The sequence below is a fragment of the Ambystoma mexicanum genome, chromosome 1q (genome assembly GCF_040938575.1).
Source record: "Ambystoma mexicanum isolate Mex_15411 chromosome 1q, UKY_AmexF1_1, whole genome shotgun sequence".
NCBI lineage: Eukaryota > Metazoa > Chordata > Amphibia > Caudata > Ambystomatidae > Ambystoma > Ambystoma mexicanum.
Window position 1 is genome coordinate 243,242,355 of NC_090922.1, and position 16,137 is coordinate 243,258,491.

At 47.0% G+C, this 16,137-nt stretch overlaps 1 protein-coding gene across 6 annotated transcripts in view; it reads right to left on the reverse strand.

Annotated features, from left to right (window-relative positions):
- PTPRH (protein tyrosine phosphatase receptor type H) overlaps window positions 1–16,137 on the reverse strand; it is a 687,535-nt gene that overhangs the window by 129,977 nt on the left and 541,421 nt on the right. For all 6 annotated transcript variants that reach the window (XM_069638112.1, XM_069638104.1, XM_069638130.1 and 3 more), the window contains one exon: window positions 5,789–6,079. In XM_069638112.1, the coding sequence (XP_069494213.1) occupies window positions 5,789–6,079 (291 nt within the window). The remainder of the gene's footprint in view (window positions 1–5,788; window positions 6,080–16,137) is intronic.

A 16,137-nucleotide genomic window follows, 5' to 3' on the forward strand; every position in this document is an offset into this window, starting at 1 on the left:
CCTCAGTCCTAAGAGATCCATGCTAAGAATTAGAATGGGGAAACCATCCACTGAAAGGAGGGGCTTGATATGAAGGGAGGAGCTGTGCAGATGGATCCACAACCTCGCCTCAGTATTGACAAGTTAACAAGTATGTGTTATGGAAAGCATGACTGCTATTTAAGCAATATGCCCCTGGGGCCATAGTTATAGGCCCGAGCGAAGCCCGGGGTACTAATAACATTGTTTTCTGTTCTGAAACACTGCAGCGTTTTGGAACAGAAAAGAAAAAAAATGTCAAAGGAAATGGCCGCCGGGAAAGGGAAAACTGAGTCCGTTTTCCCTTTCCATGGCGGCCATCGGGAGCGGACGCACTGGGAACAGAAGTGTTCCTATAGTGTATGCTCTCGAAAAAAGGACAAATCAGAAGGTAAGTGGGGTTGGGAAGGCGGGGAAAAGTGAGAACAAAAAAAAAAAACATACCTAACCCGCTTCGAGCCTCCTCATTGACTGAGGGGCTGCCACGCCCCCCAGCCTGGGACAAAGAAGTGGAGGGATTCCCGGCCGGGTAATGCCCCGGCGAGGTCCAATCAAAATGTGTGTTACATTCTGGTTGACCCTCGCCGGGGTACTAATTGTGCAAATCTATCTCTTGTAGCCGGAATCTTTCCAGATTGATGCACAGCTGCTGCTGTTCTGCCTGCACTGAAAATAACCTGCTGGCCCCAATTACCCTGCCATCTACTGACTAGTCTCTCTTATAGTTTACTGCTCCGAAGTCCTTTAGCGGGTTGGTTACAATTGGGGTCCCTAGGTCTCTTAAAGCCTACAATCTCTCAGACTCTCTTCAATTTGGTTTGTGCCAATTACTCCCCACTGAAATGGCGCTGACCCCCAACACCCTACTTGAATCCCGCTATCCTCCCTCTTGGAACCTGTGCTCAGGTGTCTCAGAGCTCTCCACTATTCCTGTGCTATATCCCGCTTCACATCCTTCTCACTACTCACCCCTCACCACTGGAACTCCCTTCCTTTCCTCCAACCCTAAAGTAAACCGCTCTTCATCGCCTATACAACTGCTCTCCCTGCATTCAAACCTGCCCTACAGAGAAGGGAGTTAGACTCATTGAAGAATAGGGGATTACAATTCATAAAAGGAAAGCTTGCTCCCAGTGCCACCTACGGGCCTGATTCATGGAAGTGTTTTATAATGGCGCAATCCCATAGGAAAACGTTCTGTGAATCAGGCCCTGAATGTACTTTAGACCTGGGCACATTGCTAAGTGCCTCAGATAAAACGCCCTTTGGGACTCGGGTGACTCCTACCATTTATCATTTGTTTTGTGGATTACTTCATAGGTTCCAATCCAGGCTTCTAGGCCCTTGCACATTTCATGATCACTAATGTGGCATTTGGGAGGGCCAAAACGCCTCCTGAAGCTGCTGGCAGGGTGGCATTCCAAGGGCAAGTCCGAGAAGGGTTATTTTTCATGGATAAACTGTAACTACAATTACACATGTTCAAACCGCATTTACCTATGTGAGGGCGCATTAGTGGCAGTGCAAACAGATATGCACTGTTTTGCAGTGACTGTGATGCAATTGGAATATGGTAACTGACTTGAAAATGAGCGCCTCAAGTGCACAAGGGAAGCGTGTAAGACATTGGGCCTCATCAAGAGTTTGAGGGAAATACAGTGGTAAATCTGCAGAATTACTCCCATACTCGGTTACCATTACCACCATTCGGTGCTTTGACATTACCACGGAATCACAAATGGTGGTAAGGTGGCGTAAATCCCCATGGTCAGAGTCCATAGGGCCTCATGGGGATCGTGTGCAGATTTACTGTGAGTAGTATTACTGTGTGGTAAATCCGCCACGTTTTGGAGCTAAAGTGGAGAATTAACCTGCAGCAAAATGCTAGAGGTACATCATACACTTTAACTCCAAACCTGTTGTACGGCAGTGCAGTAACAAAGTGGGAGGCAACAGAATTATCACTACTTTACTGCACCACCATATTTGTAATGAGGTCCAGTGTCTTTGAAGTCTCGTTTTGTGGATTGAGTAGTACCATTACCTAAACATTCCTAGCTTCAAGAGTCTCGGAGGATAGCTCAGGGGCAGCGTGCTCATCTTGGAAGCATGACGATGCAGAGCGCGTTATAAATAACCAATTATAATTAAAAAACATCAGCAATTGTGAACTTTGTCATTAAAAAATGCATTACAACTTCTTGTGTAGGAGGCTCTGAACATGTGTAAACAAGTTTAAATTATTAAGAGCACTGCTGCCACTGGGACCTACAGAAGGATTTATCTACTTCACGGCACTTGCGCCGGAGTTGAAAACACTACCAAGCTATGAACAGGCGTCCTCTTGAGCAAACCACAAAAGACCACATGAAAAGCCTGGGAGAGGCCCTTCAAGCCATAATCGTAACCTGACCTGGGGAGGGGTCAGGGAACTATGACATAAAAGCTGCCTCAAAACCATTGACAGGCTGATCCCGGCAGAGCTGCAGACCGGTGACGGCCCAAACTCTATCGGGTTAGTGCATAGTAGCATTATCTGGCAAACTGTGGGAAAACTAGGAACGACCTAGAGCTTGCGGCACAATGGGCGGGCCGATATCCACGTTTATGTAGGTAGAGGTGTTGCTGGCATTAACTTTGTGGTTTGCAACTGCAAGAGTGATCTTTAACTGAATAGCACAGCCCAAACCTCCATCCTACACTGGACTGTTGCTTTTCTGGTGTAGCCCCCTTCAAGTCTGCAGAGTTTCGGAGGACCTCCTTTCCAACGTTAACAGTCTTGCAAAATTGCCCTGTTTGTGGTTCTTCACTTCAGACATACTTTCTATGTGCAGCGAAATCTTCAGCTAACCGAGACCAGCTAACCGAGACCAGCTGCCCGTCCCGCAGTCAAAGAAGCTAAAAACACACATTCTCCATAGGAACAAACTTCGACTTATGGCACGACGCCTTGAGCCCCACCTCTCTAAGCTCAATTGCCTCCTAGATGCAAATGCCTCCCCGGATCAAACTGTCTCTACCCATACCCAGTTTTTAACTGGCACTATCGACAATGTGGCTCCTCTTAAACTCAACTTGATAACCCTAAGACACGTGGTAACAAATGGATCTCCCCTCCCAAAGTATGTTCACTGAGATAGGCAAGAAGTGAAAGTAAATGGACGACCGACCCTAAGCCAATACATACAATAAGGCTTACAACTGAACGCAGAAGATATAATACCGCCATTATCTCCAAAATCGTACAAGCTTCACATTCTACTCAAAAATGATGTAACATTTTAAACTCGTTGAATAAACCTGTTCCTGATGCTAACTTCCGAAGCTCTCAGCTGACTGGTGCAATTTTATTCAATCCTTTTTTCGCAACCGAAACGACAAAATAGGAAACTAACACTAATGAGTGTCTCCTGAGAGTGGAACCCAGCATAAATAAACGACAGCTTAGTCATATCAGCCACTCTAAGCATCCTGAGCACATCGCTTCCCTGACCATTTTATTTAAATTCTCCACTGTTTCCTCCTTGGAAGCTTCTTTCATCATAGCAAGTTTAAATCCTACCACTTGCCCCAGAGACCCTTGCTAAATCACAGTGATGGGAGTGCACTAACATACTGAGCTCCACCATCGCAGGCCGGATCAATTGCTCATTTGTGAGTTGATCAATTCACAATGCAATTAAACAAGCATTGGCATACCTCGTGCAAAGAAATACCCAACCTGGAGCCGATGGCCTATTTGAGCTATCCCCCTATGACTAGTGCCCCCTTTCTGTTGAAGATAAAGCAGCACCGTCTAACTTCAGGCCTTTGTGAAACAACGTGTTCTATTGGGTGATCATCGGTCTGGGTTTTGACAAACCACAGGCATGAAACTGACCTGCCGTGGCATCAAAGACACACTGTTACAGGTAATTGACAATGGCGGCTCTGGCCTGCTCATACTCCTGGACCTATCACCGGCCTTTGATACATCATAAGATTTTTATCAAACGTTTTTAAGAGATTATAGGCCTCATATAATGCAGTTTCGTGGACTACTTCTTTCCTCTCCAACACAATCTCCACTATAAAGATGGGGAACTTCCAATCACAACGGGAAGTCGTCAATTGCGATTTGTCTCAGGGCTTCTGCATATCCCTGTGTTTTTTATATTTATCTGAAGCCCTTACACGATCTTCTGGCTGAGCTTGAGATTCTCTTTCAAAATGTTGCAGCTGAAACTCAACTTGTCTTTAGATTCGACAAGGATATGGATACCAATATCCAAGTACATTATGGGCCTCATCACGAGTTTGGCGGTAACCCTTAAATCCGGCGGTCGCGCTATTACCGCCGGATTTAAGGGTCCGCCAAATCAGGGCTTCAGTGGATTTTTCCCCAGCTCTGAGCTGGGGGGGAAATCCGCCGAAAATTCGCGCTATTACCACCGGCGGTAAGAGCGTGAAAATTCCCCATTGAGCCCAATGGGGAATGGGGCATTTCCGAATGGGCTCAGTGGGGAATGGGGAATTTCATTACCGCCAAACCCTGTGATCCGGCGCTAATAGCACCGGGGGTTTGGCGGTAGGGCTAATACTGCCGGCGGTAATACCGCCGGCATTACCGCCTAACTAGTGATGAGGCCCTATATATTTGACAAGATTAAAACATGAGTGATGAATAACTGATAAGAATTAAATCCCGAGAAAACAGAACTCCTGGTGGTATTTTTTCCTGCAGCCAGTTTCTATTTTTTACCCAGAAAGCCACTTAACATGTTGAGCAAAAATATTACAATTAGAGCTTCATTTTCTCCCTCCTGAATGGGGCAGGGTACGTTTACCAGCATACAAAGTAACGTGAGCCTAAAAATCACTGTTTAGCAAGTTACTATCAAGACTCAGAGAAGCACAGTAAAAGAAAATGCATGATACGATCACCTGCTTGTAGTAATTTTTCTTCACAGCATTCAGTCGTATGCACCTCTCCAGTGGTTGAAGTGTACAAAAAGAAGTAGTGGAACTAAAGCAGTAACAGTGTTTCGTGGTGCATCTCTGCCACTTCAATGGCTCCCAGTTTCCTTGAGACTTAATGGATATAAACTATCAATAATCCTGGGCCAGCCACGAGAATCAGCCATATCCCTTAGGGCTCAGTCCATGGAATTTTATGCACGGTTCAAAGTGACTGTGTACTGCTGAAAAGTGACTTTGCACTGCCGATACAAACCCTGATTCAGGGAACTTTGCAAAGTGTATTTTTGCAGAGCAAAGTTCATTTTGTACTGCAAAAATGATTTTGCAAAGACTTTGCACTGCAAAAATACACATTGCACATTTGTTTTAGTTTTACAGTCTTTGTAGGTCTTCCGGCGATTGTAGCGGAGATTCTTAGCATGGAGTGAGCTACAGGAATCCAGGTGCCTGTTTATTAGGGCGCCCACTGTAACTTTCTAATCTAGGAAGAACCGCAGTGTCATTTTCAGAATTCTCATCTGGAAAATATATACATTTTGGATGTTGTGCACAGGCACTTTTGAGCTTAAGTCACAATAATTGTGCATGTGTGCAGGATCTGCAGCTGTATTACACAAGCACCTTGACACAACTTGGTATTGGCGCTACAGGCATATGCCTGCGGCCTGACCCACCTTCAGCCAGACTCCACCCAGAGATTAGCATGATATGATATGTCATTTATAACGCACCTGTACAAAAGTTTTTCTAGGTTTCTCATGGAGAGAGAAGAGGACCCAGTGTCAACTCAGAGCAAAGGATTCTTACTTACTTGTAGTTGCGCCCGCCAGGGTTGCTGCAGTGCTTCGGACTTGGTTGGAAGTGACGCTGTACACGGTTAGGTTATACGGGACCCCTGGGTCCAGGTCTGTTATCACCACTGCCTGGTTGCCCCCCGCAGAAGCATTTGATGCAAAGGTCCTATTGGTTTGTGAGGCCACTGAGGCCACCAGCACGAAATAACTGTAGCTGGACTCAGGTTTGTTACTGGAGACCGTCCACTGTAGGGTCAGCGAGGTCTCATTCTTGGTGGTCACCATTAAGTTGCTGACTGGTGAGGGCACTGAAACAAAGCAATCAAAAGTGAACATCAGTGAACATTTCCAAGGATTACAAGCGTATGGGGTATTTATAATATGAATGGATAATAACTGTTTAGCATTAACGATACGAATACAAGCGGAACACTGCTGGGATGCATAACCTCTCATACAATTGTCGAAAGATGACATGAGAAACAAGATATTGGAACACCCCAGTTAATAATAAGTACATTAATATTTCCTCAATTTCGAGTAATACTCTCAATATATTTATAGGCTAAAATGAACGAGCAGCAGAAACTTCTGCTTTCTCCCTTCAGGATTAGACTAATATAATATTTTGGCGCAATCACACTTTTAAGAAGTTTGGAACAATCAGGAGCTCAAAACTAATTGACGCAGAGAAGAATGCACCATTGACAACTGAGGTTTAGGTTAATGTTTGAGCAAGCAAGGAAGACTGTGTTATATTATATAGTTATCTGCTGAAGCCCTGAAGAAGCTGGGGCGAAACCATACCTGCCTACATTTGAAAATCAAAATTCCTGAGATTTATGCCCCACCCACAGCCACACAAGACTCCGCCCATTTTCACACAGCTCCGCCCACACGCCCCGCCCACCTGTCAAAAAGGTAAACTCGGTTGCTGTAGCCTTCAGTTTGCTTACTATAGCATTGAAAATAATTAATTCAATGCTATAGTAAGCAAAATGAAGACAGCGCCGCCACCAAAATAATAGTGCTTTCAATCCATGTCATTGCATTGAAAGCAGCATTATTGCTGCGGCAGCGCCCTCAGTGTGCTTACTATAGCATTGAATGAATGATTTTCAGCGCTATTGTAAGCAAAATTAAGGCGGCGCCGCCGCCGAACTAATAGTGCTTTCAATCCCTGTCATTGCATTGAAAGCAGCATTATTTCGGCAGCGCCGCCGCCTTCAGTTTGCTTACTATAGCACTGAAAATAATTCATTCAATGCTATAGTAAGCAAAATGAAGGTGGCGCCACAGCAGAAATAATGGTGCTTTCATTCCAATGACATGGATTAAAAGCACTATTATTTCGGCGGCGGCGCCGACTTCATTTTTGCTTAAAATAGCATTGAAAATCATTCATTCAATGATATAGTAAGCAAAATGAACGTGGCACCGCTGCCGTAATACTAGTGTTTTCAATCCAATGATATGGATTGAAAGCACTATTATTATAGTGGTGCAGGCAGTGGGCACGAACGTCATATTCTCCACCTGATTGGCTCCCGGCGGCAGCCAATCAGGTGGACAATATGACGGGACCCAGAAAGAATCTAAAAATTCCTGAGATTCAAGGAACTTTTTCGGAGACTCGGAGAAATGCTTGAAATTCCGGAGTCTCTGGAAAAATTCCGGAGGATAGGCAGGTATGGGCGAAACACGTGTTGCCAAGGGCAGGAATACAGAAACATCGGCAGCAAAAGATGAATAGCACGTAAATCTGTGTCGCTCACTGTACACATTTGGTGCAACTTTGTAATTTGTGTAATATTGCTATTTTGATTTGTATCAATATCTTCAATTAACACTTTACATTTTTCTATATGAATTATTGGTGCAAATTCTCCCTCAATTTCTTTCGGATGAATGCTAACAGATATGGGGGCTGCGTATGAGCATGGCTGGGATTCAGCCGGAATTTCAGCCAAACTCACTTACCAATACTGCCACTTGGTCCCACGGAACTGCAGGAGGGTTACGAGTGGGGCAACTACAGTGTTAGCCCCCATTGTGGGTGTCCATAGTACTTCAGTGGGTGGTAATTGCACTGTGCTGGTGATGTCTGGAGGTCAAGCTGAGGTCTGACCTTCCGCTATTTGCTCGAGCTCAATCTTCCACTTCACCTGTGAGGTTGGAATTCTGAGATGCGCGTGAATCTGTTTCAGTCATTTTCCCGCCCTTTTTCCAGTACCACTGGACCCGTAATGAGGCCCATGGTAGTTTGCTCTTGAAAACAATGAAATGTGACACATCACCCTTTGCAGAATATGCAATAAATGAAGTGCGGTGTCCAAGGAACACACGGAAATGGCTATCAGTGAAGCAGAGGGGGGTCCTCAGAGCATGACATCTTGAAGAAATAGACGCAGCACCCCGCCCCAGCATTGGCATCACATGTGTCATGGTAAGCAGGGGAGCAACTCGTGGAACTGCAAAAGGGTTGCGGTGCCAATCCATCTCTTGCAGCAGGATTCTTTCCAGGTGATTTCGAAGCTGCTGCTCTTCTGCCAAGCCTTGGATATCCTGTTGGCCCAGTAACTCTGCCAAGTGTAGACTGGACCCAATGTTACTTTCCTCCTCCCGAGTCCTTCAGCGGTTAATGCCCAATCGCGATCCCCACTTAGCCTAAAGCCTTCCACCTCTCAGACCCCTTTCAATCTGGCTTCTGTCAACTGCACTCCAATGACCGGGAAGTGACCAGCTAGCCCCTCTTTGCCTCCAGGTATTCTCCCTCGCTGACCCTGCACTCAGGAGTCTCCGGGTCATTCCAAGTCCAGTGGTAATGGCAATTCTGGGGGTATTTAAAACATACCACCAGAAAGGCTGTCCAATGGATTTAGGGTTTGGATGAATACCACTGGATGTAAAGTCCTCCGGCAGATTTTCAGCAAAACGTGCATATTTGTAACCCTACCTTAAAGGTGGGGAGGGGGAGAACCTAAAAGGAAAACGCCTTTTTTCACTGTGCAGAAGTGAAGCGTGGGCGCTTGTATTTGGTGCATAGTAAGGTGGTGTTAATGTGGGCATGTCTGTTCCCCCATCTCATCCCCTCACCCATGTAATGCGACCCTTTTCAGCTTTAAAGAATGTGCTGGACCTCTCCTAAGCATCATCCATTTCCGCCTACACATCAAAGGTGGGAAAGGGCGGAAAGCAAAGTAAACAAAAATAAACTTTAAAGCTACCACTGGCGCAGGAGGCATTTCTAGAATACCTCTGGAGGTGTTCCAGCAATGCCACCTCCCTAAGTGGTGAACTCGGAATGGAGTAGTCTTGCAGACATACAGCTGGCAAGGTCCACTCAGCTGGTAGCCAAGCACACAGGCCCTGTTGCATGGTTGCACCCTTGCTTCTATCAGGCACCCAGGCCCTGTTGCATGCGTGTACCCTTGCTTCTATCAGGCACCCAGGCCCTGTTGCATGCTTGTACCCTTGCTTGTATCAGGCACCCAGGCCCTATTGCATGCTTGTACCCTTGCTTGTATCAGGCACCCAGGCCCTGTTGCATGGTTGTACCCTTGCTTGTATCAGGCACCCAGGCCCTATTGCATGCTTGTACCCTTGCTTATATCAGGCACCCAGGCCCTGTTGCATCGTTGCACCCTTGCTTATATCAGGCACCCAGGCTCTGTTGCATGGTTGTACCCTTGCTTATATCAGGCACCCGGGCCCTGTTGCATGGTTATACCCTTGCTTATATCAGGCACCCGGGCCCTGTTGCATGGTTGTACCCTTGCTTAGGTCAGGCACCCAGGCACTGTTGCATGGGTGTCCCTTGCTTATGTCAGGCACAGAGGCCCTGTTGCATGGTTGTGCCCTTGCTTATGTCAGGCACCCAGGCACTGTTACATGGTTGTACCCTTGCTTACATGAGGCACCCAGGCCCTGTAGCATGTTTGTACCCTTGCTTATATCAGGCACCCAGGCCCTGTTGCATGGGTGTACCCTTGCTTATTTCAGGCACCCAGGCCATCTTGCATGGTTGTACCCTTGCTTATATCAGGCACCCAGGCCCTGTTGCATGCTTGTACCCTTGCTTGTATCAGGCACCCAGGCCCTATTGCATGCTTGTACCCTTGCTTATATCAGGCACCCAGGCCCTGTTGCATGGTTGCACCCTTGCTTATATCAGGCACCCAGGCCCTGTTGCATGGTTGTACCCTTGCTTATATCAGGCACCCGGGCCCTGTTGCATGGTTATACCCTTGCTTATATCAGGCACCCGGGCCCTGTTGCATGGTTGTACCCTTGCTTATGTCAGGCACCCAGGCAGTGTTGCATGGGTGTACCCTTGCTTATGTCAGGCACAGAGGCCCTGTTGCATGGTTGTGCCCTTGCTTATGTCAGGCACCCAGGCACTGTTACATGGTTGTACCCTTGCTTACATGAGGCACCCAGGCCCTGTACCATGTTTGTACCCTTGCTTATATCAGGCACCCAGGCCCTGTTGCATGGTTGTACCCTTGCTTATATCAGGCATCCAGGTCCTTTTGCATAGTTGTACCCTTGCTTATATCAGACTCCCAAGCCCTGTTGCATGGTTGAACCCTTGCTTATATCAGGCAACCAAGCCCTGTTGCATAGTTGTACCCTTGCTTATATCAGGCACCCAAGCCCTGTTGCATGGTTGTACCCTTGTTTATATCAGGTACCCAGGCCCTGTTGCATGGTTTTACCCTTGCTTATATCAGGCACCCACGCCCTGTTGCATGGTTGTACCCTTACTTATGAGGCCTGGGATGATGTTACTGTGCCTCCAGCCTCGTATATATCTCCGGGGGATTCCCAGATCTTCATTTCATTTTCCTCCTTCACTGATCACAAGCACACTCCTATCTCAAACTGCTTATGCACCCTTCAGCTCTAGATCCTGGTCCATGCTTTACACTTTCGAATTCCTTAAAACTGAAACCCAGTTTTTACCTTTTTACCTGCTTCCCTGAATTCGAGTTAGATCCACAATGACTCTTCCGTTGTCTTCCTCCGCCCGCAACCTTCTTGCAATTGTCCATCCTTCCATTGCTTTCAGTGCTGTCATGTCTACAGTTCCCGTTATCTATAGATATTGGGTAAAAACATTGATAAATCCTGTCCCTTTTTGATCTTCCAAGTCAGCACAGTTCTTGTTCAGACCCTTTATTTTTTGCCATCTTGGCTACTGTGCCTAATTCCTTCCAATTCTTAATGCCTTCCTGGGGTTGCCTGTTTTGCTTGATTCTTCTACCCTGCTTCCCCTCCCCCCTCCGGCCTACTTCTGCAGGAGTCTGTCCTGATACATTCTGGTTTCACCACCACCGTCTTGTGGCCAATGCTGGATTTGACTTTAATGGACTTCATTGATTCACATTGTGACTCTCTTTCTCATGTGGCCCTGATTCATGCTGTTCCCATCTCCATCTTGTATACAGGCTTGCAACATTATGTGTTACTACTGACTCCTGCAGTTATATTTGCTCTCCCCACTTGCTTTTCCACTCTTTTTGACGGCTTACTCTCTGTTCTCTCCTACTCTCCCTTTCTCCCTTTTCCTATCTCCTCCCCTCCTCCCGTTACTTTCTTCTATGCACTTACTCTATCAGAATGGTCCCTGGACCTAGCATGATAGCAACCTCATCTGTCCCCCAGCCTCCCCTTACTTGCTTATTCCCCCTACCCCCTCCAGCACTATCTGAAATGTCATCAGGCCTAGTACGATAGTCGCTAGTTTTGTTCCTTCCCTCCCTTTCTGCACCCCTCTACCTCACCTTTTGTTTTCTCCAGCTCTACCAGAAATGTCATCAGGCCTAGTACGGTAGTCCCCTGTCTGTTTCCATTTCCTTCCCACTCTCCCCCTCCCTTCCTAATCTGTCTTAGATCTTGCATTATCTGAAATGTCATCAGGCCGAGTACAATAGGTAATTTCACATCCTTACTGTTCATGGCCTGTAAGAATGTCATTGTATTTTCCCTTGCTCCCTCCCTTGCCTTGAAGCGCTTTGAAACACTTTTTGTATAGGCGCTATATAAATAAACTAACATATCATATCATATCATTTCTGCTTTTACTCAGCCTTGTCTTCGGCCGAGGCTCTCTCCCAGCCGGCTTATATACCACCTTCTTGTCCCTCTCTGTTATAGCTTCTGCTTCTGGCTCGACTGTACCGCAGAGTTCAGTTTCCTTTCCTTTGCCTTTTTTCTTAAAAGGTATACACACAAACTGGCTCCTCTCTATCTTTTGTCTCTTGTCGCTGGCTACACTTCGGCTTCTCATCTTCGATCTGCAAGCAAGATTGAACTGTCTGTGCCTAGCCCTCCTTCTGCCCCAACTCGTTTCTGTCCCTTTTTGCTTTCTACCGGTCTCCATCCACTCAGCCTCTCTTCTGAGTTCCTATCAAGCTGTTCAAAATACTTGCTAGCCTCAGACTCGTTATCTTGGATTTTCCTATCAAGATGTTGCTGTTGGTAGTTCTGTACTCATCGTGTCAGGTGACACTGAATATATAAATACTAGTGTGAAAGCCTGTGTACACATGCCAAAGTGCGTGAGGAGAGACATTTGTAGATTTCTAATGCATTATGTGGTGCATCGGACAAACGTACAGTTGGCCTAATATAATTCCTATGGCAACAGCTCCCTCTAGCGGTAACAACAGGCAAAGTGGGCAGTCTCTAATGCGCATGACTGCATTGGACAAACATACATCTGGTCTTTAATTATATTGAATTATTGAACAGTTCTTTGGTGAGCTTTTTAAAAATGCAATATCATGAAATGAAAATTACATTTCCTTCTACGGTCAGTACAGTGTTTTGCAATTTCTGTGCCATTGAGACACACAATGTGGGAGCTGTTGTTAATGACATGATGGGGTAGCATTTGGTAGGAATTCCAAACTGGTCATTCGAGTTATCCACTCATTTTAATGTCTGATCAATGTGAGATTTCACTTAGTGGACACATGGTGACACCTGTTCTGTTCACCATCACGTCGCTGCATTAAATTGTTGTTTTACCTATTTTATCCATTCCCATTTCCCTCTTTTGTTTGAAGAGTCACTAGTCATACATTTGCCAAATGAGAGCCTTTTGAAGATAAAAAAAAACATTGTCGACTGGCCACCAGGGGGCGTGCAGATGTTCTCAACCCCCATGTGAGCTCTGTCCCGTTTGGTCCAATAAGTAGATTTAGCCCCCGCTTTTTGACCCCCCTGGAAAAAAACTTTGGCTGGACTGGATGCATGAATATCCACTCCCTCCCAAGGAGAAAACCCAAAGAAAATCGTACGTAGATTCATCCTGAAATCCAACGAAGAAGTTATGCGCACTTGTACCGGCTAACATAACGGACGCGAAGTGAAACTGGAAGCGCGCCGGCTGGATACCAAGAGAAGGGCCTGACTGGAGTCAGTGCGCGCCAGAGAACGAGGATGTTATTTGAGGTCACCTCCAGACCGAAACACTCCATGGGTCGTCGATGCAGGCTTTGGAATTGGTGACCGGTGCTGCGTGCTCTGTGGGCACTGGAAAGAAGACAAGCTATGGACGGTGAGCCCCTCCCACTCCTGGGAGCTGCAGCCGCGGCTCCACTCTACTTCCGTATACCGCTCTGTGCCCCCTGCCCGCCGGAGCTGCCGGCCGGCGAGCGCAGCGAGGCTGGCGGGGCAATCCAGCCGTACCCTGTCCCACAGACCTGGAACTGGTCCACAACGCACCCTACAAGCAGCGCTACACATGACGGCCGAGGCCTGAAGTGCTGCATTGCACGCCATGGACCCACACAGCCCACTCCCGATAACATAGAGCGGAAGGGCGCGCACCCTTCCCGGAGTGCCCTAATGCTCACGAAGCAGCCACTCACGGAAGCGAGCACCGTAAACCCTCCTCATCGTTAATGCCAAGCACATTCCGGAATCTGGACCATGCTTTATTGGGGATAAAATATACACGGATAAACAACGCAGGAACTCAGGACAACTTGTGATTTGAACCTCAAATACAGTGCTTCCAGATACATTTAAAGGGCCCTCTACCCGTCGACCAAACGGCCATATCAGGTGTAGCATATCAAAGCAGATATTTATCTCTGGAACACTAGAAGACTACAGCAAATGAGAGGCGGAGATTCACAGGTACACACCGCCCTTTTGATTGCCACAGACACAGAAAGAATACACAGCATCACAGATCACAGTTATTTGTGGCAACGGCTGTCCACTACTGGACAGAAAAGAAACGCAGACCCCACGAACACCCACAACGTGATTGATACCAGCACTGGACACAATCCGGGAACCATTCTGAATTCACCTAACCACAACTTTGACTCTCCTACAGGACAAGGCAGGTTGAAAAACGCTTTCCATAGCCGAGCAACATAAGTCGTGCACAAGGAGGAAACGCTAAGTGCAAACCCCGCAACAATCTACAGATCTCTAGAGCATCAGAAGATTCACACAATGGAACATTTGTACCCAGATCACTGGAGACAGTACTACTCGACGGGACGGCCTCTGCAGACTATGAGACAAGCGCGCAATGGCATGTTAGATAGAGACTGTTCCGACATCCGCAAAAGGCACAGCTAGCTCACGGGATTCCGCAACGGATCAAGATTCCATCTACGCAGTTAATAAAGTAGTATCTACCAACCACGCTCAGAGGTAGGCGTGAAGGATGCAAAACACCAAACTCCTAAAACCACCACCCACCCAGGCCGACCAGGTATACATCACAATTGCCAAGTAGGTGCGGGGAGAGCGCATCACAATCCCACCATCGGAAGACCGCTAAGGTACCATTACAACATAAACCAACAACTGACCCACCTGGCACCCAATTGACTATCCCGCAAATACTACCCAGAGGGTTTGGTCCCCGAATCTGGGGCATGTGCCCTCCTCCAACTTGCCTGCTTCCATGAGGCTCCTAGAGACTACCTCCAGTGATCCACATAAACTCCTTGAAGGGCCCACATTCGGAAGGCGCTAACACACAGCCAAAGAGGACCGCACCCTTGAACTTTTGGGATATTCTTTTACGGTTACATACAGTGACACCAACATCTGTCCCACCTCTCTCTGATGCACTCCACCGAGTGAGGTGAGAAGGACTACACCTGAGTACATGCACACTAAACACAAGTTAGCCAAATTAGCTTATTGCCTGACCCAGCCTCTCGTGTAAAAAACTGGTACCCTGATCATGGAGACCTCTGGGGCGGAGTCAGCAGCCACCAAAGGTGATATTGCTGCCCTCCTGAACGAAATAAAGAACATGGGAGCTAACATAGGGGGAAAGATCGATAAAATCATGCAGCGAATGGATAAGATTGAGGAGAGACTTGAAGGCGTTGAGAATAACCAAGCCTCCACTGACACTCTTGAAACCCAGATGGAATTACGAATAGCCGAAATAGAGCAGAGGGAGGAAGAATTTCACCTCAAAATGGACGATTTGGAAAATCGGGAGAGGCAGAATAATCTGCGCTTTTTTGGTATCCCGGAACATAAAGGCAAAACGGAGGGAGACCTCAGGAAGACGATTCACAACATAATTCAGCTACTGGTCGCAGACAAGGAGATCAACAAACTAAAAACAGAGAGGATACACAGGGCCGGTGGCCCGACAGGAGGACCAAGATCGGTTTACGCCCGTTTGTTTCCACAGATATCAGGATAAGGCCAGGATCCTGGAAAAAGCCAGGACCAGTGGATCAATTACCCTTGATGGGGCACGAATCACAATTTTTCAAGACTTATCCTTCCTGACCCTGGCCTTGAGACAAATGTGCGGTCCCCTGACGAGATGGCTCAAGGAACGCGGGACTCGTTATAGATGGGGTTACCCCTTCTCCCTCTCTTTTGAACATGATGGAAAAAGAATGCGACTAAGATCCGAAAAAATGATCTGAGAGTGTATTTCAGAACTTTTGGAGACATGTGAGGAAGGTGGAGACCAAAAAGAGCCAGGACAAAATGGCAGGCAATGGCAGGTTCAAGGACCAATGAGGAGGAAGGTCAAGGGATCGAGGAAGTTTCGACGAGGCAATGTCACTCCTGAAGGCAATAACTGAACCGATTGGATGCCTAAATACATTAACCAAAGTTAGCTACCGCTTGTCAACAGATCGCCTACAACGATTGTGAATCTGTTCTCCTAGAAATTCAACCTGGAGGAGGGTCCAGCACAGGTGAGATCCACTCCTCCGCCTACATCGCTGTGAAGCCAAAATATCCCCATATTGGTGACATCGGGGGGGGTGGGAGGGGTGAGACCACAGATGACTGGATCAATCATTTGGGTCCCGGACCCTGCCCAACCAGGGTATGTGGAGAGACCCATTCA